The 25145-nt window shown below is 37.4% G+C and overlaps 1 protein-coding gene across 5 annotated transcripts in view; it reads right to left on the bottom strand.

Annotated features, from left to right (window-relative positions):
• Positions 1-25145, bottom strand: part of raph1a (Ras association (RalGDS/AF-6) and pleckstrin homology domains 1a) — a 76811-nt gene that overhangs the window by 22724 nt on the left and 28942 nt on the right. Inside the window, exons 3-7 of one of the 5 annotated variants that reach the window (XM_051118886.1) lie at positions 19356-19417; positions 7863-7982; positions 7399-7501; positions 5847-6475; positions 3197-3271 (exon numbers count right to left, since the gene is read on the bottom strand). In XM_051118886.1, coding sequence (XP_050974843.1) covers positions 3197-3271; positions 5847-6475; positions 7399-7501; positions 7863-7982; positions 19356-19400 — 972 coding nt within the window. In that variant the 5' untranslated portion in view covers positions 19401-19417. Of the gene's footprint in view, positions 1-3196; positions 3272-5846; positions 6476-7398; positions 7502-7862; positions 7983-17237; positions 18167-18190; positions 18386-19355; positions 19418-25145 lie in introns of those variants that run through there. The other 4 variants (XM_051118890.1, XM_051118888.1, XM_051118891.1 and 1 more) reach the window with 4 other exon arrangements.

The raw sequence follows: 25145 nt of genomic DNA, 5'->3' as shown, positions 1-25145 counted from the left end.
GCACATGTAAAATACTTAATAATAATAATAATTATTATTATTATAAAGGATGTAATTAATTAATTATTTATTCATTTATTGTTTTCAAGAGTGGAGCAATTATGTAATTACATACATAAGATGTACTTAGGGGTTTAATTATGTACTTAAGGCTTTTTTAACCATTTTTCTTTAACTAATTTAATATAAATGTACTTATATTTAATATAAAACAATGCACTTTCATTTAATTGTAGTTAACATGCAATTAAGGGTCCAAAACTTCATATTCAGTTCACACTTGAGTATATACGTTTGAAGTATGTTATATTTGTAATACGTACTCTTTTCAAAAGTTTGCTAAAGTGTAGTGCACAAGGACAGTGATGACCTGACAGCGCCAGAATAAGGAATGAAAATCTAGGTGATGAAACTTCCCAAGTGTAAAGCGGATTGCCGGCACGTTCACTCAACTCCTCCAACCAATCAGATCACCTAAACCGACTCAATCCTTGCTAATGCCACCACAACACAACTGACTCACACTTTAGCTAGTGTCCACAGCAAAGAACAACACAAGAAGTGACAGTGCAACTTAACAGTCAGCACATCCGTAAACCGATTTCTCACAGATGTTTTATAGGTTACTTAACCTCTCTGAGACTCATATTCAGCGCAGCAGTATCTAAATCTGAATGTTCATAATTAAGATAATACAATAAAATAATATGGTAAGACACGCCAATTTGCAATATCAAGCAGCAAAACAAGCTGTTTTGTACAACTACAAATAGCTGAATGTGGATGAGCTTGGAATGAGCTTGGTGGATATAAAAATAGAAAATATAACTATTTTGCATCGTTTTGTATGAATTTGTACTATTTTAGAAATAAAGAAAGCATAAAGGTCCATGCTTAAACGTAACTGTCAGAGGAACATAAGCATCATATGAAAACGGACAGTACAGTTTAACAGGATGAGCGGATCTGTGCTAAGAAAGCTTAAGACTAATCCTAAACAGTTTAATGGAGGTTTGATTTTGAACCTGTTTTTGTTGTGCAGGTAAATCCTCAAAAAAAAGAAAACAAACACTGGTTGAATGTGGCGTACGGCTGTCCGTGAGGAAACAAAACACTTTTGTGTGGGACTTCAGCCTGCTGTTTCTAGTGAAACTCGATCGCTTCCTAGAATCCATCTGTTGCGCTGATCATTATGTCACTCTGTACCTTGCGGGTCCGTCTGCCACCTGTCCACCGCTAAACGATCTGGGGCTGTACCTCTCTAATGAACAGGTACATACAAACCCGGAGGGAGCACAGAGTCATCACTTACAGTCATTATCACAGATGTTGCGTTGCATAAGCAGTGACGAATCTAAGTTTCCTTCCATAATAAAAGAATCAATGAAACTCATCTTAGCAATTGCAAACAATCCAAGTCCAGTTTTCAACATTATGTTTTAATATGAACTCTGCTGAACTCCAATGTCCAAATGTTTAACCTCTAAATAGAATGAGCTCCCCAAAATCCTTTACATAACTTCATACATATTTAATGATTTAATTTTGACATGCAGTCCTGAAAAGCTCAAAATGCGATTCAAAACATGCATGCATGAACATGCTCTCCAGACATACCTTAATTAAGTCAATAGTCATAGTGCAAACCAATTAGTCTTTAAGTGGACGTCTCAGATGATACAGAGCCCCTGAAGGGACATGGTGATGAAAACAATACGAGATGAAAAGAAAAATTATACTGCAATGCTTTTACGCTCCTCCAAGAATTGCTGTGTATAGAACTATAACAAAGGAGCTGTGTTATAGGAGAAGTTCACTTCCAGAATGATAATTTCCTGATAATTTACTCACCCCCATGTCATCCAAGATGTTTATGTCTTTCTTTCTTCAGTTGCAAAGAAATTAAGTTTTGTTTTTTTTTTCCTCCATATAGTGAGACTTCAATGGGTGTGAATGGGTTGAAGGTCCAAATTGCAGTTTCAATGCAAGGAATACGGATCTTACCTAGCGAAACAATTGGCCATTTTTCTAAAAAATAAACATTTATATACTTTTCAACCTCAAAAACTCATCTTGAACTAGCTCTGCGTTGCGCATGTTCACGCATTGTGTAATAACGTTCAAAAAATGTCAAGTGTACTTCGGTTAAAAAAGGTAGGATAGGGCGAAAAACATCTGTCGTCGTCATTTTACCTTTTTCCGTAAAGGGCGTTTGACTGGGTCGGTACTTCCGCCTACATCACACGTGCGTGATTACGTAATTGAGCCAGTGCAAGATGAGCATTTGTGGTTAAAACGCATATAAATTTGTATTTTTCTTAGAAAATGACAGATCGACCCTTATTCCTCGGCTGGGATCGTCCTTTGTCCTTTGAAGCTGCATTGAAACTGTACGCATTTGGACCTTCAACCCGCTGATCCTCATTGAAGTCCACTATATGGAGAAAAATCCTGGAATGTTTTCCTCAAAAACCTTCATTTCTTTTCGACTGAAGAAAGAAAGACATGAACATCTTGGATGACATGGAAGTGAACTTCTCCTATAATGTGAAAGCATTAAAATACAATAGTTATTTCCATCTCATGTAATTTTCCTTACCTGTGTACGTAAAAGTTAACACCATAATAAATGAACATGATGAAAAATTCTTCGATCTCTTTAAATGTTCATGATTATTTTATCAGCATTATTTTTAACTGCATTGGCTACGTGTCAGATTGGTGTGAACAGGACCTGAAAATGTAGTGCACTATAACTACATCAACAATCCAAAAATTGAGAGTTTGCATTAATAGAACGATAATAATGAACATTCCTGTTTTGTTATGGAACAAAAACACTGTAGGGATATGAAGTATCCATGCACATTGCGTTGCGTCAACCATTTATTCTGATTCTTCTGATGTCCGTTACTATACCGAACTGACTGGCTACAGACGAGGAATCAGCATGATGCAGAACGTGGGGAGTTGGTTAAGGTCAGTATAAATTCACGAAAAAAACACTGAGGTATTAGGAACAAGGTTAGAGGAACCATTCAAAGCTTTATTTCACTAATTAAGCTTCATTATGTCTTAACCTCAAGACACATAATGAAAGAAAAATGATGAAAATGAATCATGCGGGCATGCACAGAGGGGTTAGGAAGCAACTAGGAGAGATTCAATACATCCAGAGGTGGAAAGAGGGCGTCACCTTGGTCAGCAAGTGAGAGGGCTTTCCTGCAATGCTTTTCAGAATGAGAGAGGTCTCCCTGTCCAGATACGAGTGCTTGGTGCAGAGAGAGAGAGAGAGGAGAGACAAGAGTCATTAGTGCTTTGATTAATAAACATTAATGATTTTTCATAGTGTGAAAGCACAGGGGAAAATTGTGAGCAATAATCCTTGAAACTGAAGAAAATATAAAAAAAACTGTTCAGTTTCACACAACACAATGAGTCGTTCTATATGGACAAAAACGAGATCCGCATGGCACTTTGAAAGTGCTGACAAAATTGCTTTTTTGCTTGCTTTTCGTGGAACATGATGCATAATGAAATGAATTGCTAACTGAATAAAATGTTTACAAATTCAGGTTTGTTTACATTATTTTGGAGGGTTTGGTGAGAAACGTGGTTGAAGAGATGGGGTGATGTGGCTAGGTCTAACAAAAGTTGGCAAATGGCTAAACTGTTTTAAATGGCACTTTTAAAGTCCTTACTAGTGTGATTTTTAAGGGTGATCAGTAATGATCTTGTTTTGTTTGTAATCAAACACGTGTGGGCTCTGTCATTTAATTAGAAGGGAGATGTAAACAAACAAAAAGGTGTTTATCCACCATCAATCATCGTAGGTGAATCCTGTTTGTCAGTAAAGATTCAAGAGATAGGATAGATTAGTGAAATCCCTCCACATCAATCTGCTCTGTAAGGCTATTCCTCTGAACATTTGAGGGAAGCATGAAGACAGCTTTAAATAGCAGTGGTCGGAATGCCTTTTTAAATCATTTCATCTGTGACCACAAACTCATTCCGTTCATAGGCTGGTTCACATTTACCAACACAGTTAACATGTTGACATAACAAAACCCAACAAGTTGGTGGTTGGTGGCATGTGAAAAGCCTTGTGTAAAAGAAATGGTCTGTTACTGTCACGCACACATGTGTATGGCGGCATTCATTTCATATCAGAAAGAAAATGTAACTGTTAACTGATGCATTTGAGAAGACTATGTCTCAATACAACAACTGAATACAACCCAAACTGCAGCAAAATCACTTATCTGTGTAATTAAGTCTGCAGTGAGGGTAAAAGCCGCTTTTATTTGGCCTTTCAGTCAGGGACAGAAGCAATGCTCAGTTTAATGCTTAATCTGCTCTGCTAGAAGCCTGATGAACTGACTAGGTTCTGTTCCAAAACCTAGAGCTGCCTACATGGGCAGCATTTTAAGCGCTTTAGACATGAAGGGTGTCCCAACAGGCACCCCACTGAACACAACGATATTCAAAGGCCCCATGACAAGTTTTTTGCAATTTGCTGGGTAGTGATTAAACTTGTTTTAATCTTACCAATAAGCATACTCTGCATTGGGTTTGTGAGCTAAATATTAATTAAATCATAAAAATGTAACATACAAATTATTTAAATACTATTTGTCTACTTGGACGTCAGTGTGAGAATTAGCCGTCATCAGAGAACTCTAAGCATGTGAATGTGTTGTTAAATTATTTTAAATATTTGAACTTCCACAGAGATATTTAAAAAAAAAAAAAGGGTTTGGCTGACAGAAATGTTTGGGAATCACTGCATTACATGAACACACATTAATAAAGATGAAAACAACAATCATATTACACCCTAAAGTCTTTAAGGTTTGAAAGACTTCCAGAATCAATAGTTACTGAAGGTCACTGAATATGATAATCATGGATATGATATCACCTGTGTTTTGTAAATTGCATAATTATTTGTTTCCTACATCGTCTAATTGCTTGAGAGGTGCTTTTCCCTCTCAAATTCTGAAGCATGGTTTGCAAATTCATTTACATGACATTTATGAATATAGTCAAAGCTAAATGTTATGACACAATAGAATTTTTAAAAAGTAAAATTTAAGAGAGATCAATAAATCCTCAATTATGAATAATTTACTGTCATTGTGTGAATATGTAATCATGTAATCCAAAAAAGTAACTGTAATCTGAATATGAGCATTTTAAAATGTACTCTAATTTACTCTAATTTCATGTACTTAATATTTGGAGATTATGTAATCCAGATTACATGTAATCAGTTACTACCCAGATCTGGGTATGTCATATATCTAGGTTTTACAAACCCTGAACGGGTGAATTAAAATAAAAACAAATATCTTGATTTTTAGTTTATTTTAGTGCTTATTTTGTCTTATTTTAAAATTACTTTGTCACTTTGAGGCTGCCTTGGAAGTTTGCTCAGACCCAGCGTTGCCAAGTCCACGGTTTTCCGCGGAATTGGGCTAATTTAACACTGTTGCCGGGGGTTGGTTTTCATGTCCGCGAATTTAAGTGACCCCAATAACATGATATTCATCCCCTGAATTTGCATTTTATCAGGATTCCCACACAAAATGAGTATTTTACCCCTTAGAACGCAAAAACACGATTGGGCTAGTTTTGTTGTGAAAACGTGGCAACCCTGTTCAGACCCACTGTCGGGCTGCAAACCCTCGTTGAGACCCATGATCTTTTTTGGACAAACTCTAAGGCATGCTGCATGTATCCTTCAAAGAAGTCCCTTAAGTCCCAAATTACTTCAAGCTCAGTGAAAAAAATCCATCCAAGATGTCAGATAATACATGATAAGAACAATACAAAGCATTTTTTACCTCTGAACTCGGCTGGTCCTGTCCGTCCTGTAACCCGTCCTGATCAGACTTGGGTTTTTCGATGTCCAACGAGTCCATGCTGGACGCTGAGGCCGAGTTAATGCTAGAGCGAGAGGAATGGACAAAGGATCGCACCTCATGCTCAGTGACCGTACCCACCGACCCTGTCCTGCGATGATGATGATGAGAAGTCGGCCGCCGCACGGTGGAGGAAGAGTACGGTGCTGAGACCGTAGAGCCGAAGGATGTGGAGCTCTGCCGGGCTGCTTCGTCCATACTTAGGGAGGCTTTTTCCAGCTGGGCTGTGATGTCATCCAGAGAGAAGTTGGATGCCAGTGGGGGTCTGCTGTTGGAGCTGCTCACCCTGACGGTAGACGCGGGAGAGGCGCGGGTACTGCTGCTGGTGCTGCCGCCACTGCTACTCGCCCCTCCGCTGCTGCTGCCGCCCGTGTGCTTGGTGCTGTGACTGCGGCCGGCCGGGGGCTTCTGACGGACTTTGGTGTCCCCTGTTAGGCCAAGGCGAGAGGAAGCGCTGCTAGGCTTACCGATGGTGCTGAGCTCCTGCTCAATGGAGCAGAGGTCTGCCATCAGAGCATCCAGATCCACTGCATCACCCTGGTTCAGAGCCTCTGTGAGGAAACAAATGTACACACAAAGATGTAAACAAACCAGCTCATTTAAGCATGTCAAATATTTATTATGACTAAAGTTAAATGTTTATGTCTCAAGGGCCTTGAGTTCATTGTATACGCAAACAGCCCAGCCTAACTAGCAGAGTCCATGCTAGTGAGGTTTACATTTAGACAGTATTTTTGGGAACCAAGTAAACTCCTCAGTAAATCCTGTCTGTTGTATGTAGTCTTCTAAGTTCTGCTACCATATATAACATGAGGGCCTCCTCATTCGTAGGGGAACATTTCAAGGGGCATCCATACTGAAATAAGTTATTTCATTGTGGGTTGTACATGAAAAAATGCATTGTGAATACACTGCCTTTCAAAAGTACGAGGTAGGAAAAATCATGTTTGTTTGAACTAAAAAAAAAAAAAAAAAAAAAAAAAAAAAAAAAAAAATTTTAAAGTGCAATTTTGTATTTTTGGTTAAATAAATGCAGCCTTGGTGAGCATAAGAGTGAGTATTAAATGTGTAGTCCTCATTTACATAAATAATTTTGCAATTCATAGCCCCCATCTGAGTTTATAATTATATTTGAATACAATAATATATATTGCCATTAAAAAGTTTGGGATCAGTAAGATTTTTAAATGTTTTTTAAAAGAAATCTTTTCTGCTCATCAGGGATCTGTTTATTTGATTTAAAATACAGAAAAAACAGTAATACTGTGAAATATTATTGCAGTTAAAATAGTGATTTTCTCTTTTAATATACCTTAAAACAGAATTTATTTCTGTGATGCAAATCTGAATTTTCAGCTTCATTACTCCAGTCATCAGCGTCACATTATCCAGAAATCATTCTAATATGCTGATTTATTACTTTTATTAATAATTGTATATACTGTAACGTGGAGCATGTAAAATGCAGCCTCACCGTTGATGTTATAAATGGAGAAGCGATAGGCCATGTTGGCCATGTTTGTCTCTTGTCTGAGAGGGGCTTTCTGCACCTTCTCTGGTCTCCCGTCATCTAAACTCTGAAAACAGCGAAACAGATAAACAAAGAGTGGTGAGTTTACACATGTACAGTCATTTCAGAATTGTGAATAACACTGCAGAGGGATTTCATGATCTGATTCATTTAGAAAAATACAGATTATCACTGATGTCATTCAGACTTAATACATTCTGTTGCATAACACTAAAAATAATAAAAAAGCTTAAATAGTAAATTGAAATGCTTCTATGAGGACCGCGCACAAAACTGAATTGAATGAATGGCAGACTCATCACGGACTCTGCTTAAAGCCTTATTGGTAATGACATCACAAACCTAATCTGCACTGACAACAATGAGTTTATTGCACAAATTTACTGTTTATCATCTCTCAACCTTACCTTTGTCAGTTTGTCCAGCTCTCCCAGCCATGCTCCAAACATTTTGTCCAGGTCCTGGTCCTCTTTATCACTGTCCTCTTCTGCAGCGTGGTCCAGCTCATCATCTGAAAACTGCTCCATCTGAAACAGGAGAAGTGCAGAACTACTCAGAATTCTTGAGAAAATTAGAATTTGTACAGATTTGTGAAATTTTAAAACAGAATAATTTTTAAAAAGATTTTTTTTTTAAAAATCCATTAGTCCAAAATTTTAAAGGGATATATGTTATGGTACTGTCGTGAATGGGCATCAAAAACTGACACGGAAGAGAAGAAATGACTGAAGTCGCATCACATGGACTATTTTAATGACGTCCTAAACGTCCTTTCTGGGCCTTGAACGTGTCAGTTGTGTTGCTGTCTATGCAGAATCAGAAAGCTCTCGGATTTCAACAAAAATATTAATTTGTGTTCCGAAGACGCACAAAGGTCTTACAGGTTTGGAAACGACATGAGGGTGAGTAATTAATAACAAAATTTTCATTTTTGGATGAACTATCCTTTACTTAATGTTAGAGTGTCAATTAACCTAACCTCAAATATAAGCAAAATTTGCACAAATACTGCACAAAACAGTATGATATACACTACCATTCAAAGATTTTTTTTCAAAGAATTTTAGCTGTACATGTTTCAGAAGAAGAGGAACTAAAAGCACTGTCCATCAATAAAAATGTCAACTGACACTCATAAATTTGACATATGAACCTTACAACATGCTGCTTTCCTTGGGCTCTAATGCACATGCATTACTAAAGCCTCAGATTTCATGATCAGCCACTGACCTAAAATGTTAAATCACACACTGCCTTCTGGTGGCCACTAGGACACATAACAATTCTGTCGTCATAATGCATGACAGAGACTACACAAACTAATGTTACTGACAGCCAGTGTTGTCACTATTGTAAATTATGAAGTGCTTATGTAACATCACAGGCCTGATTCTTCTTTGTACTCAGCACGCAAATCATAAAAGATTTATGATAACGAATCCCGTCCTGTAGAATCTAACACTATGCAGGACAGATGGAAACCTGGTGCGTGTGATGCACACATCTGTATATATCAACATCTTATCATCAGTGTTTATATCAGATGGTTTGGAAATCATCCTCTCTAGTTGTAAACGGTTTTGGCAAGCTTAGCAGCAACACATTTCAATCGCTGTTAAAACACAGAGCCGTTACCGCTCTCCAGTGTCTAATGCTTCTGTACCACACATCAGCCCTCTAATGAGTAGTTTGAAGTTTATGCACTAGCCAATGAACAAAATAAGCACTGTGCATAACAGAATGGGAATAATCCTCTAACATTATTAAAATTCTTCTCAGGTACTTTGGTCTAAAAAAATCTTGTTGGTGAGGAAACCTTGTGGACAGACTGTACCAGGCCACAGAAATCTCCACTGTAACCATGTTACGAAAAGAAAGAAAAAAAAATAGACGTGGGCTATTTACAGTAGTTGTTCGAACAGTTTCCAAGCCAGTCATTCTGAAGCCAACATTCCATAGGTTATGTACAATACGCAGGGGGGATCATTTGCAATCTGGCAACCCTGTAATTGTGGGTCAGTCCTTCTCAAACATGCAGAAGGAAACTGGGCAGTGGGATGATGAAGTGCTAGCCAGATGTTCCAGAGTTTAGATCTTCATCAGAACAGCCGGCAGGACCATTAGTGATGGAGACCAGAGGCCACCGCAAATATCTTGAACACACCAACACAGTTATAGTAGTATCAACATCACTACAGTACATGTCCAATGACCACTATTACAAAATCCACTGTATTACGATGCTATCATTGTGCAGTGATGGTATCACAAATTAAAGATTTTTAATGCTTTTGAAAGAAGCTCCCTAAGGCTGCATTTATTTGATCAAAAATACAGTAATAAACCGTAATATTGTGAAATATTATTACAATTTAAAATAACTGTTTTCTATTAATATTTTATAGCTCCACCCTCAACTAAAGATTTTTCTGGTTGACTAGTAGTCGATCAGTTTAAGCATTAGTTGACTATTAGTCGCAGTAAACCATATAAATCATAATTGAGCCTTTAATTGCCTACATAGTCATAACAAAAAAAGCTTGACACAGCGCACTGGCAGATACAATATTTATGAATGTGCCAGGGAAAAGTAGACTGCATTAACGTTTTAATAACTTATTGATAAACTAGTGCTTGCTATGTTTTCGGCTTAAGAGATGAAGTCAACAATACTGACTCGTCATCTCTGCAGTAGTAATGCGCCTGTATGCATGTTTCACACGGATTACATAATCTGAAAAAAAATTGTTTTCTAATTGAATTGGTTCATTTAAAAGTGACATTTTACTCTCTATAAATATATTTTTCACATCTGTAAGGCAAGTATACACAGAGTTTCACGCTCAAGTTCACAGAGACCGAGACGGCAGAAAGCGCATCCTGTTTGCTTTCATTATTTTACAAAAGCGCAACGTTTCGTTGTTATTGTGAGTGCACACAAATAACCGTAGAGTCTTTACAGATTCAAAAGATGTACTTTTATCTGTAGGCCAAAAATTTAGTATTTTAAGAGCAAGTGACCGCACCAGCGCCTTCATCTGTCATGCATTAAGCACACTACTGTTCAGCTTCCACACTCCATACAGAGACTTCAATAGCGCACATTTTTCTAGATTAACATTAGATTGTGCAGCCATGTAAAGTTGCTAATACATACATCTTTCAGATGAAAAGCCATACTTGACATCGATGAATGATAGGTAAGCGTTTTACCACATACGGACTGCCTGACTTCACCACTTCCTGTGGAATTTTCTTTTTCTGCGACTAAGAGACCAACAAATTCTAGTAATTTTATTTCACGGTAACGATATATATCACAAGAGTTATTTTTGCTTTAAATAAGGTCTTTACGATATTAAAACTTTTGATACCATAGAAATTTCCTAATTCGTCACCAGTGTCAATGTTACAAAAAAATCAATTATAAGAAACCAATTACAAGCCATAGGACAAAAAAAACTCCTGTAGAACAAATACATAAGAAACGCTACATAAACCGTATAAATTAAAATGTATAAAAACACTGCATATTCTTCACTATGTAAATTAAATACATATTTATTTTTATTAAAGTTACAAATGTGATTCAATCAGTGATTTAATTTTGTTGTTTGATTAACACAAATGACAGACAGCAGGAATATTAGACTGCTGTCACTTTAAGAGCTGCCCGGATCCAGTATATTGATACACCTGTTTTCTTTCTCAGGTGATTGCTTTCACTTAAGACTTACTGTGTTTACAAGGATAAACTCAAACTCGCAACTCTGACTTTTTAGAAATAAAATCAAAATTGTCAGATATAAAAACAGAGTTCAGAATTGCGTGATAGAAACTTTTGCGAGTTATAAAGTCAGTATTGTGTGATATAAACTCGCAATTCTGAGAGTTGCCCGGATCCAATATATTGTTACATGTGTTTTCTTTCTCAGCTGCTTGCTTTCACTTAAGACTTGAATCACTGTGTTCAAGGATACTTGCAAAGACAAGTGTGTGTATTTAACTGTTCAAGGTCTATAAATTGGCAAAAATAACTGTTTAATACTCCAGCGCTCTATGATACTCGCATCTCTCTGACAGCGCTCAGAAACAGTCCGTCTGACAGCGTGTGCATATAGCAAAATGAGTTCTGATTGCATTTCAACGGCTTAAAAATCACTTGTTTTTAAACAGCAATGCCTAAAATTGTGTGCAAACGATAAGTATTCGTGACCACGTAGCACAGCAAGGTCACATGAGCGTGTAACTGTGGTAAAGACGTTAGTCCGAAATTTCTACCGGTTGACAAATTTCTACCAATTAATCATATCTACCGGTTCATCACCCACCCCTAACTGTCAGTCTCTACTTTTTTATAAACACAGTCTAAACAGCCCTCCAAATGCCTCAACTATAGAGTCATTGGTTCATGCTAGATTCTAAACATCAGTCTCAAGTTTCTGGAAACTTTTCGGATTCAGATTCCACTTCTCACGTTCTCTTGGCTCATCTCCGTGGCCTTCCGAGCTTTATCAGCAATTGTTTATGTTTGATCCGAGGAGAGAGAGTTAGTGAAACCAGGGGAGAGAATTAAAGGGAAGCATTTCAGGGAGCTGTGCTACAATTAGCTCCCTGTGGTTAGCAGCCCTGTGATTTGGGCCTGGACTGGCAGGCCCCGGGCGTGGGCCGCTACAGACAGTCAAACTGTGCTCGGAAAGGTCCCTGCTGACACGCACTGGCCCGTGTAGAAGAGCGAGTGAGTGTGTTTGTGTGTACATGTGACAACAACATCATCATCATCAGAAGGCCTGCGATCGCACGTGCTGCGAAGTCATGCCACGGTAGTCTAGTGTAATAGATGCTGGACCGGATTGCTTGGCTCGCACTTTTCTCCGTTTTATGCAGAATCCGTCTGGAGAGACAGCGGCCACGTGCGGCGTCAAGCCTGCAGAGGAGGCATCTGTTTCACATCACTGCCTTACACATTCCACTCACAGCAAGCTCTTCGCTCTGATGGAGTAAAGCGGTCGCTCATGTTGCCTCCTACATGGGAGAGCCAGCAGTGTTGATACTTTATGCCTAATACTTAATTAATACAGCAACATGTGTCCTACCAACACTGCCATGCTCTTGCTGTGTCCACATTTTGTCAGTTAGCTGAATCAGACTTCAGATCCCCACTGATATAATTATCATCTAAGGAGATTTTAAACAAGCTACTACATGTGCACCATTACCTTTATGTGTCAGATTGGGAACGATGAAGATTTCTGGGTGCTATACTATTTTCCAGAAAAGAAGTTAACCTGTGTCAAAACTATGGAAGCACGCTTCCACCACTGAATAAAATTAAATAAAAAAGGTTAATTGCCACTTTTTATCTCACAGTTCTGGCTTTTTTCTTGCAATTCTGACTTTTCAGAAATAAATTCAGAAATGTGTTCTGACTTTTTTTCTCAGAATTGCGTGATAGAAACTTGCATTTGCGAGTTATAAAGTCAGTATTGCGTGATATAAACTCGCAATTCTGAGAAATAAAGTTGCAGTTCTACGAAAAAATTTCAACATATAAACTCACATTTCTTTTTTCTCAGAATTGTGTCTTTACATCTCACAATTCTGACTTTATAACATGCAACTGCAAGTTATTACGGCACAATAGTGAGATATCTGTCATTTTTCTCGCTCAGAATTGGATTTCATAACTTTTAATTGCAAATTTACATCTCACAATTCGGAGAAAAAAAATAGCATGAAAAAAGTCCGATTTGCAAGATATAAACTTGCATTTGCAAGAAAAAAAAAAGAATCACGCTATTCTGACTTTATAACTCACACTTACAAGTTCATATCATGCAATTCTGAGAAGAAAGTCAGAATTGCGAGTTTATTTCTTGCAATTCTGACTTTATAACTCAGCTGCGTGTTTATATTGCACAATTCTGAGAAAAAAAGCCAGAATCGAGAGATTATATCGTAATTCTGACTTCATTTCTCAGAATTGCAAGTTTATATCTTGCAGTTCTGACTTTATAACTCACAGTTGTGAGTTTATATCTTACAATTCTGAGAAAAAGCTCAGAATGGCTAGTTCGTATTGCACAAGTCTGAGAAAAATGTCAGAATTGCAAGTTTATGTGTCATTATTCTGACTTCATCTCTTAGAATTGCAAGCTTACCTGAAAAAAAGTCAGAATTGTGAGATAAAAACGTACAAATACCATACAAAACTGCATTATTAAGAGAAAAAGTTACATTGCATTGGCGTACATATAATAAACACTCTAAATGTATTTTAGTTCACACCACTCTGCAACAAATCCTATAAATTTACCAGCATTCAGAACACAACAAGAATGAAAAATGAGCCATTCATTATAAACAAAATGCATTATAAACATCAAGTCTAAACAAATTTATTTCAAGCAAAACTGAAACTACTGGGAATAAGCCATATAAATAAACCTGGGCTCACTTTGAGCACAAATTCAAATGTGTGCACAAGTTCTAGCAAACATATTTTGCTCAACTAGCACATTTTTGTGAGTGAAAAAAAATGAAAAGCAATTATAATGAAAGGCAGTTTAGAAGTTACACATCATTTAAATTCGTACTGCTAACAAATCACGAGCAGCAAAGGAAACATTAAATCTGAGGGCACGTAGCTGTGTATGTGTGTAGGAGGACAGTCTGATGTGAACAGGAAGTGTGCAGGATGTAATGGATTCCTCATCCCCCTCGTGGCTTGTTGTGTAAGTCATCCCTCAAGATGAGAGCCACACCAAACTTCGACCATGTCACAACAAACACACACTCCCGAAAGCAGTTCATCAAAAGATGTGACTCATTGCCTCAGTGACATTTTAGATTATATAACAAATGGCCGTCAAATCCTAAACTGATCCTAGGTCAGAGAACAGCTTCATAGTCAAGAAAAGGCACATCTCCACCCAAAAATGTAATTTCATAATCAAACAACTTGCCAGGGGAGTGCCAGAGGAGTTCAGCATCAATCTGAGAAGTGAATTTGCTAAGAACCCTGATAAATGAGCAGCTAAATGCTGAAGAATGAATTTAATGGTGATAACTGTTGAGTTGCTCCAAAAGATGTGCTGCAACACGCAAGAAATACCAGTGTATTTACTTAGTGATGTAGTCTGATACCAGTGGACGGCAGGAAATCGCATGACCTCTTGACAGACCAATGAGACCATCATAGTTCACAGGAGGCCAACACAACATCTTAATATTGTGTATATAATGCAATGTAAAGAGAACTATATGTTTTTACATTTTAACCAAGCTAGATTGCCTTAAAGGGATAGTTCACCCCAAAAGTTCTGTCATTAATTACTCACACTGTAAAAAGCAATTTGTTGAGTCAACTTAAAATAATTTGTAACCTGGCTGCCTTAAAATGTTAAGTTCAGTCAACTCAAAAAAAAAGTTTATTCAACTTGAAATGCTAAATTATACTAAGTGACAACTTGGATATTTGAGTTGAATCAACTTAAAATTTTAAGGCAGCTGGGTTACTTACCCATCTGTTAAGTTTAGCAAATACAAATATCTAAGTTGTTACTTAGTACAACTTAACATTTCAAGCTGACTAAACTTATTTTAGTTGACTCAACTTAAAATTTTAAGGCAGCAGGGTAACAAATTATTTTAAGCTCACTCAACAAATTGTGTTTTTTATTTTTTACAGTGCACCTTCATGCCGCTCCAAACCCGGAAAACCTTTGTTCATTTTTAGAACACAAATTAAGATATTTTTGATGAAACCCAAAAGCTTTCTAATGACTTTATTCAACAATTTCTCTTCCGTGTCAGTCTTCGATGTGCGACAAAATTAACGACAGGATTTTCATTTTTGGGTGAACTACGCCTTTAACATTTTCTTAAAACTGCTCATAGATTTCCTGTGATAGTCTGTATTCTCAGACGATCAGTCTTTCCCATGATCCCAACTTCATGCTGTTTGCAAATGGACAGCAACTGTGTGAATTGTGCTTCCCACTGTCTGACCTTATAATCTTTGATCTCAGGGTTAGAGGTCAGGACTGTGCATTGGAATAAGCTCAAATCAGCCCATGAAAGCCTGGTGTCTGGCAAACTCTTAAACTGAGAATAATAAGACACCACGCATTAATTTATGCCATTACCAAACCCAACAGTCTGAGAATAATAATGTGATTTAAAGTGCATTGATGGGATGTGTGGGCCTGTCAGAGGCATTAAGCTCAGAGTTAGTCAGCTCTCATGCAGCATGTTAAAAATGGATGCAAGGAGGCTTTGAAGTGGGGTTGTGACCCCTGTACATTCTTCACACAACACATGGAGGGTCTCATATAATGAAAGTGTGTTTGGTATTAATGGGTAAAGCCTGGAAAATACAGATAAACTAAGGCAGACCACAAACCCCAGCTGGTCTACACCAAGCCATACATCAGCTGTGAGTGCATCAAATGAGCCTACATACTTCAATCACAAGTCCACAAAACAGGTTAATAAATGGGCATAATTCAACATGTGAATTACACTACTATTCAAAAGGTTTGAGCTCAGTTATTTCAATAATGTTGCAGCCATTACCCACAATTCCATGACCAGAACACAAAAACAGATACATGGATTAATAAAAAGCCAAATATTTTGGTACAAACTTGGGCTTAACTACTATGTACTTTACATTGAAATTAATCATTTGATACAGTGCACTTATTTTGCACATACATCTTTTACATTGTATTTAAATACATTTATAATTACACTGTTGACCCATCCCTTATATCTTAACCACCCGCAAACCTATACCACCAAAACCTGTCCCTAACCTTACCAACATCCCACCACAATAGTAGAGTCTTGCAATACAATATGAAAACAATAAGTACATTGTACTTATTTTTGAAGTACATAGTAGTTAAGGCCACCTAATATAAAGCGGGACCGAAACTTGCAAATACCAAACATGTAACAATCTGAAATAAACGTACTATTAATGTTAATTTGCACAAAAAAATATTTAATAGCTATAAGCATATATTTGATGCAATGTTAAAATAGTCTGACAGTGAATTGTGTAGAGAGTTCCAATTAGTCAGTACTACCCTGCACCCTTCAAAGTGCTCACATCAAGTGTTCTCTGTCTCAGTGAGCGGGGAATAACAACACTCACTTTTGAGTGGAATTTCTCCATAATGTTATTTGATTAAGAGCATTCCTCTGAAATCATCATATGACCTTGTGTGACATCTTGTTGCGACGAACAGCTTCGAAACAGCAAGTGCATTAAAGCATCCAATTATACACCAACATCCAAGTTCATTTCGTGAAATCTCAATTTTAAAGCAGAAACATGATCTAATGTCTGAAAACTCATAGTCTTGGAAGGAACCATAGACACGTGGCTTAATCTAAGCAGTGCTTGCACTTTTGCATCCATGCAAACCCTATCCAACCCCAACTACTGAAACAAAGAGCAGAGATTAAATTTACATGAGGAGCCAAATGGAAAAAAGAAAGAAAACACTGGAAGGAGGCAAAAAAAGGACAGGTACAGGAACTGCCAAAAGCTAGGACTGTGCTTTTGAAAATAATTCTATACCATTGACTGAGCAGAGACTCTTGTCATATAAAAATATACTGTAACTAACATCCGTGTGTATAGTTGAAATCTGATATTCCCCTCTCTCTTTTTGAATTAATAATCCTATCATTAAAACCTAGAAAAAGATTCTGAAGTGAACCGAAATAAGCAGTAAAGGGTAATGCCACAACAGTTTGTGCCCACTTACCTGGCTTTCAGCACATCATGTAAGACTTGCAGGCTAACTTTACATCACCTAAATATGCATGAGCCAAACTGATGGTTTATCTTAAATCCCCTCACTTTCTGTTCCTAAACCCTGTCAGAAATGCTATGGAAGTAGAAAAAAAACTATAATAAGCCCATTTAGAGAGTAGTTTCCATTCGCAAGTCCAGCATTCATCTGATACAGACGTGGTTTAGTCCAAAAGCGCAGAGCTTTGTGTCCTTAGGGGCTGCTTCAGTTTGCAGATCACTGGTTTATTCACCCCAACTTCATGAGCAATAAATATACAGAAGGGGGTTTGGTTTGTTGTTGGGCTGAATGAAATACAGTAACCCTATGATGACTGGGCAAGTGGGCATAATTACAAAGAAGCACCCACGTTCCTCATGGAGCTTGAGTGGAAAAGTTCCTCCAACCACACCACCAACTCAAGTCCAGTGACTCTCAGTAAAACACAGAGGAACATTGAGGAGCGTTTTCCCACGACTACGGTACAGCTGTCATCCTCGGGGATGGGTGACTCGGGACACGACCGCAGTAAGCTCCTCGCACGAGGCAGATTCCAGCTGAGCTGTGGTGAGGATACAAGCGGAACGTCAAGGCAGAAAGAAACGGCTTCAAATCAGATCCAGATTTTCCTTCATTCCCTCTGCCTTCATCTCGAGGAGAAAAACAAATGTACTCGTGGTGAGGACGAGCTGGCCTCAGTCATCGTAGGAAAAAATGAAAATGAATCAACAAGAGAGTCCAACTCAGCTTAGTATTCCAGATGTGAGCGAGGGAGCATGGAAACACACAAACACAACACATTCTCTCGCTCGTGTACGAAACCACACACAAAAAACAGACCGAAAACCATCCAAACGTGGGGCAAAATCGTTGACATTCAAAGTTTGACAATATTAAGCTTAAGTAACATTTTCCTCCCTGCATACCTCTGTTTTCCTCCCTGTTTGTCTCCGTTCTTCTTCGCTATTTGATTGCGATTACTCCCCAAAGAAAGAGAGCAGTATCGTAGGCAGAAAGCTGGAGACAGCCTTCTACACAGGCAACGTAAACAGTACCAGGGCAATGTTTAGACTGAAGTTCAGGGCACAGTGGCTTTGCGATTAAACTGTCTGTGAGTAGGCTCTTTATAAACGTTCAAAACAAAATAAAGAAAGAATAAGAACGGGGAGAGATAATAAGCGGAAAAGAAGGGAGTTTTATCTCTTTTCAGTATCAAAGGGAGGTCCCTTGGCGAGCTTCTGTGTGTGGACACCACACACACACACCCGCATCTCTATCTAGACAGGGACCAAAATAGCAAAACAAATCTTAAGAGAGAAGTTTGTGGTTCTCACGGATAAATAAAAGCAAGCGACAGCACTATAAAGGTCATCACCGAGATCAGAGTTAAGCTGACTAAATAAACACTGGATAACATTTCTAAATTTTAGAGAGCATTTGTAGCAGGGTCAATGACAAATTAAAGTGTCTAAAATAAAGAAAACAATGTTAGTCACATGTGCCACATTATTAGTTACAAATGATATATTAGGCCTGCAACGATTCCTCGATTCTATTTAAGCATTCGATTAAAAAAAAAAAATCCTCCATTGCATTTTGCCCGTGTGGAGTAATCAGCAAAATACTGGAAGTGGCGCATTTCATATATTAAATTAATTTATTAAATTAATTTAAAAATCATAATAATGCGAAATGCTATTAAAAATTCACAAATGCTACGATTTAAGTAAATAAATATATGTGATGCAGGTTTAATATGCGCTTTAAAGGGGTCATCGGATGCCCATTTTCCACAAGTTGATATATTTCTTTAGGGTCATAATGAGAAGTCTATAATATACTTTAGTTAAAAACTCTCAATGGTTGTGTAAAACAACACTTTTTACCTTGCCAAAATCAGCTCTACAAAAATCATCCAGTTCTGGTCGAGGCTGCTTTAAACGTTAATGAGCTCTGCTCTCTTCTCTTTGTGGAGTGACAAGCCTGTTTACTTTAGCCGCATTTAGCTGTGCTTAGCCGCTAAACTTGCTAACTAGCATGCTATTTTGAAAGGCGATCGCAAAGATTCATAAAAAAAAACCTTATACTCACTTCTGCTGTAGGTGAAGCTGGCTCACGAATGATTCGCACAAACATAGACGGATATATGTACACTGTAAAAAAAAAAAAAATTTGTTGAATCAACTTAAAATAATTTGCAACCTGGCTGCCTTAAAATTTTAAGTTCAGTCAACTCAAGAAATTAGTTTATTTAGTTTATCAAGTTGAATAAATTAAATAATTAATTTATTCAACTTGAAATGTTAAATTATACTAAGTGACAACTTAAATATTTGAGGGTTTTTTTTATTTTAAGGCAGCTGGGTTACTTACCCATCTGTTAAGTTTAGCAAACACAAATATCTACTTAGTTACTTTGTACAACTTAACATTTCAAGTTGACTAAACTTATTTTAGTTGACTAAACTTAAAATTTTAAGGCAGCAGGATAACAAATTATTTTAAGCTGACTCAACAAATTGTGTTTTTTTAATTTTTTACAGTGTAGATCGGGAGGCGCATTCCATTCACAAACAAACATAATCCACTGCATCTTCAGCAGCTCTGATGTTTTGTGGTCCAGGGTCACATATGATTACTTACTTTTGATACTTTATTTGAACTAATTATTATTGCCTCATTGCGATTATATATGTATTGTCAGTCATTTTAAAAGGCTATTGCTCACTTAGGTCCACAAAAAAATTATTATAATTATCCAATTACTTCATCATCAGAATAATCAACAGATTACTCGATTACCAAAATAATCATTAGCGACAGCCCTAATATATATAAATGCACTAAACGCAAATAGCCTGCCTTGTTGGCTAAGGCTATTTACACTAACTCCACCCATCAACATCCTGTTAGACAAAATTGCAAAAGACACAGGTTAAACAGCAGCTCCAGTGTCAGGTAATAAAGCGCGTAAAAGTTTACATGAGTAAACAAGTTTAGCAAAATTTGAATCCGTCAAGAGTTTGAATCAGTCTTTGGCCAAACTCGTTCTTCTCCCTTTTCACATCACATATTACATCGATAAGACATTTATTTTTCAATAAAAATGAAGGAAAAAAAATGGAAAAGTAGAAAATAACGTGGCAAATCTGAATATTAGATTTCCGAAGGATCGGAGTAATGATTGCTAAAAAATTCAGCACAGAAATCTCAACAATACATTACATTCTAAAATATATCAAAATAGAAAATAGTTATTTTAAATGGCAACAATTTTTATATTTTACTGTTTTTGCTGTACTCAAATAAACGCAGACTTGGTGAGCAGAAGAGACTTCTTTAAAAAACATTAAAAATCTTACTGTTCAGAAACTTTTGACTGGTAGTGTATGAACTGGATTTGTACATAATTTGTAATAAACAAACAGATTTCGAAAAAACAACAGTACATAACAAATTAGACCAGACGTAACAGCTTTCAAATGATAAGTTGCATAAAGTGCATGACACATGGCATCCTGGCAGTGTGCAAATCAGTCTCCTGCTCAACAGATGGTACTGTCTAACATAAATCATCTTATTTGAGTCAGCACAGGTTGTTTGAGACCACATACAACAGGCAGACTGAGGTGCAGGGATGCTGGTGCTCAGCCAATGCCACTGTTTCTGGCACAATCTCTACATATGGGAGCGATCACAGGCCGTATTCCCACTGATCCCACAGCACTGCTATGGCACTGAGTTACTTAAGCGCTATTAAAGCAGCCGTTTATCTCCAAGAGAGACTGAAAAACACAAAAGTATGCGTGTGACTGAGTGCCACGTTGTGCTTGGGGGAAAAACAGATTGAAAATGTGAAAGAAGAGACTGAAAAGAAAAAAACAGCAAGAATCCAGTTGAGGATGTGTGCTGGAAATGTTTAAGACTTCTCCAGTGGGAGCATTTCGCCAAAGACTGATGGAATACGTCCTACCGAACAGGTCTGACAAACAACATCATGATTGCCTTTCCATTTACTGCCTGGATGGCTATTTCCACTACAGTTTTTTTTTTCACTCTCAGCAAAAGTTTACATTTGATGCCTCATACTTGTGAGCTCTACATTCCAGTTCAGCTCCAAGTCCCAATAGCACGCTAGATACCTAACAGCAGTCTTTAGTAACATATGATTTTCTTCCACACAGTCCTATAGATCTTTGTAAAAGACTATTAAAGTGCCCCTATTATGCCATTTATAAGGTTCCTAATATTGTTTTGGCAGTCTCCTACAACAGGTTTACATGCATGCAAGGTCAAACAACACTTTTGTTTTTAAAATATGCATTTAATATCATCTCACCTTCCAGTGATTCTCAAACAATTAATTTGAAGCAAAAATTCAGTCTCTCTAAACCCCTCCTTTCTGTGAACTAACTCTGCTCTGATTGGTCACATGGCCGAGTCTGTTGTGATTGGTCCACCGTGTACAGCATGTGTCAGAAACAACACGTCCACTGTCATAGTACCATATTTTGAACACTATATAGAAAATATAAACATCTATTATTTATCATACATACCAGTCGGTCCAGATAATCTGGGTACTGAGCCATCTTTCAAGAGCAAGCGTTTTGTAAATTCCACGTTGAACTCGCCAACATGGAACATAGGCTGGCATTATGCAAATATGTTACCCTGTGACTTGTAGCCGACATGGAAGTGGGATTCGAATTACTACCGACTTGTTTAGGCTGTTTGGTCAATTCTTTATTTTGGGAGACAATAATTTTATTTAGCATGCACTTTCAGCCTTACAACTTTGCAGATGGTTTACATTCACATTAGAGTTGTCATTAACAATTATTTTGGTAATTGACTATTAAGCGATTATTCGAGAGATCAGATAATTATACTTTTTGTGGTAATAAAAATAAACCTAAGTGAACAATAGCCTTTAAAATTACTTAAAATACATATATAATAGCAATGAGGTAATAATAATTAGTTTAAAATAAAGTATCAAAAGCAAGTAATCATACGGTTTTATTGAACACAACTTTTAAAATACATAACGCATTATAAACATGACTGCAGAGGGTGCAGACGACCCGACGATTGTTTTTACACTTTACTGCACAATCTATGCAGAGATGAAGCTTGAGAAGCTTGTAAATAATAACAGTTAGTGTGGAGCAGCATTTACTGTGAACGAGTTGCTCTGACACGCACATAGTAACCTACACGTATTCAAATAATTGAAGTGCATATATTAAACCTGCATATCTGTTTAATGTAATCATAGCGTTTGTGAATTCACAATAGCATTATGCTTTATTATGATTTTAAATGGGTTTAATACATTGCGCAGCCTTGGAAAATGGTCTAATAATGCATTTCACAGATCCTCGTCTACATCCGGTATTTTGCCGTTACTAGACATGAGCAAAATGCAATCGAGGATTTTTTTTTTTTAAATTGCGTACTCGACATGAATTGAGGAATCGTGACAGCCCTAATTCACATACAGCTACATTACACCCTGCATGAAAGGCATAATAGGGGCACTTTAATACAGTTTCAACTTGTCATCCAAATATGATTCCTTACATTTAAAGACTTGAAGAAAGAAAACCACAAGATGAATCTGACTTTCAGTCTCCATGGCCTGCTGAAAAAGCCTCTGCTGAAAAAGCCTCTGCAAAGACTTTTGGAGGTGTCATTCAGATTTGGCTCCATTCTGGTGTGGAACATCCACTTTTCATGATCCAATAAATTCCTGATGCATAAAACAATTTCTGCCCTTCACTTTTTTTCACATTTAATATTCCATTTCATTCTAAAATGGATTATTACAGACATAAAACAGATTCCCATGAAAGTTACCAGTAAAATCCAATCAAATCAACTCTACCCTGAATACCTGAGTGATTATCAAAAGTCTTGAAAAGGAAATTGGCGTTCAGGAAAGAACGGAGAAAGCTGATCTAGCGGAGTGATTTTAATGGTTCTCATCAAGGGCGTAAACCTCAAATCTGGGCATGGACCAAGTGTACAACCTTCTATCACTGGCATCAATTGTGGCTATTCATATTTCATGACAAAATACACAAACAAATCACCTACTAGTCAGAGGCAGCTGCTGTTAGCAGACAAGACTGTCTTATTCTAGACACCATACAACTGCTCAAAGAATTCAGGAATGGAAAGGATTTGCTCATCAAAACACTAAAATAACAGCCAGAGTGAAAATGTCACTGGAAAAACACTGTAGGAAGACAGATGAGGTAAATAAAACTGGCCACGGCTCTGGGCGGCACTTAAGTCACACTCCTGCCGTTACGTAACCGTGCGGTCTAATTGCTGTGTACTACCAGGCCTTTTCAATTGCTGTGTAATGTACCAGCCCTGTGTAAAAACAGCAGCACGTCTACATGACCTTTCAAAGCTAAAGTCAGAACATGAAGACTGTCTCACACCCGCACAGGGTTACACCCATCACACATCTGTCACTGGACTGCACTTTTCCATTGAATGTTTCCATTTAACAGACAGAAGTACACTGAGGACCCTCAAGCAAATTCTGGAAAACAGTTCAAAGGGTTGTGTGATTATTCATGGATACTATATTTGGATAGAGAATATTTTTATATAAGTTTTGTGACGTGTGATAGCTCTGAGGTCATCTATATGCTAGTGTACACCTTAAAGTTAAAATTAGCATATATGCCCACCTAAAAGGTAGCAACAATTTCTATTTTAGGAAAACAGACCAAAAATACTGATGACACATCCTGCACTAACAAACCAATCATCCAACCAAATGCCTCCCACTAACACCAGTTGCTTTGACTAAATACATTACTGTTCATCATAACTGTGACAAGACTAGTCATTTATTCCTTTCCTAAAATAAAATAAAATAAAATAAAATAAAGCATTTAATATGCCCTTTCCAAACATCCTGTTTCAATTGGAAATACACCAAAACAGGAAGGAAAATTGCTTAACAAGGCACTTTCATGGGTTTCTCATGAATGCGTACACAAGCTCAGTATTTGTGAACAAAATTAAGCGCCAAATCAGCCTAACTCTTTAATCATACATTAATTCAGTATGTTAATCAGGATTAAGTATGAAAACATATCCTCTTTGATGATGTGGAGAGTTTTCCTTCCCAAGGAATGCACTGGATTAAATGTTTATAAAAAAGTCAAATAATATCTCAGTGGCACCGCAAAGTCTCTGTTGCTCATTACCTCCAGAACTCAGACATCCAATCACAAAGCAACATCTAGCGCTCAACAGACAAGCTTGTAGTGAAAAAACAGATAGTGGAGTTAACCAGGAAGAATGTGCACAAATCAATCAACCAATTCGTTATACAACGCATGTTAAAATGTCTTCACACAAAGTGCAAAAGTTGCTGTACAATGTCCCCGCTTTCACAATGCAGGCATAAAGAAAACCATGTGTCAATTAACTTGGTCCAGGACTTTGACTCTTAACAAGTTGCAGGTTTAAATTTGCTGCAGACTTGCACTATTTGCTACACATAAAAGCAAGAATTTCAGTGCTCCTTTCCTGGAGTGAAGAACACTAAATCCTCCACGCAGTTCCCTTCTCATTATTGCGAAACTATCGTCAGTGTTTCCCAACTTGATGCCACTGCAGATTTCCAGTCTGTACTAAAATAACCTTATGAGTTAATAGCAGGAGACGTGTCTTTATTTAGTCAGATCTGCCATGCTTCTGTTGTCATTTCCACATCCCTAACCAGGATAAACAAAGCGCCATCCAAAACTCTCCCTGGTCAAACGCCTCTGCGAAGCTCAGTGGAGATGAGGGTCAAACCTCATGAAGTAACAAACGCACATGCAAATTACTTAACATCTCCTTACGCAA

Source organism: Labeo rohita, chromosome 9 (genome assembly GCF_022985175.1).
Source record: "Labeo rohita strain BAU-BD-2019 chromosome 9, IGBB_LRoh.1.0, whole genome shotgun sequence".
Classification (NCBI taxonomy): domain Eukaryota; kingdom Metazoa; phylum Chordata; class Actinopteri; order Cypriniformes; family Cyprinidae; genus Labeo; species Labeo rohita.
Note: the sequence above shows the minus strand (reverse complement) of the source record. Positions and strands in the feature narration are given on the sequence as shown.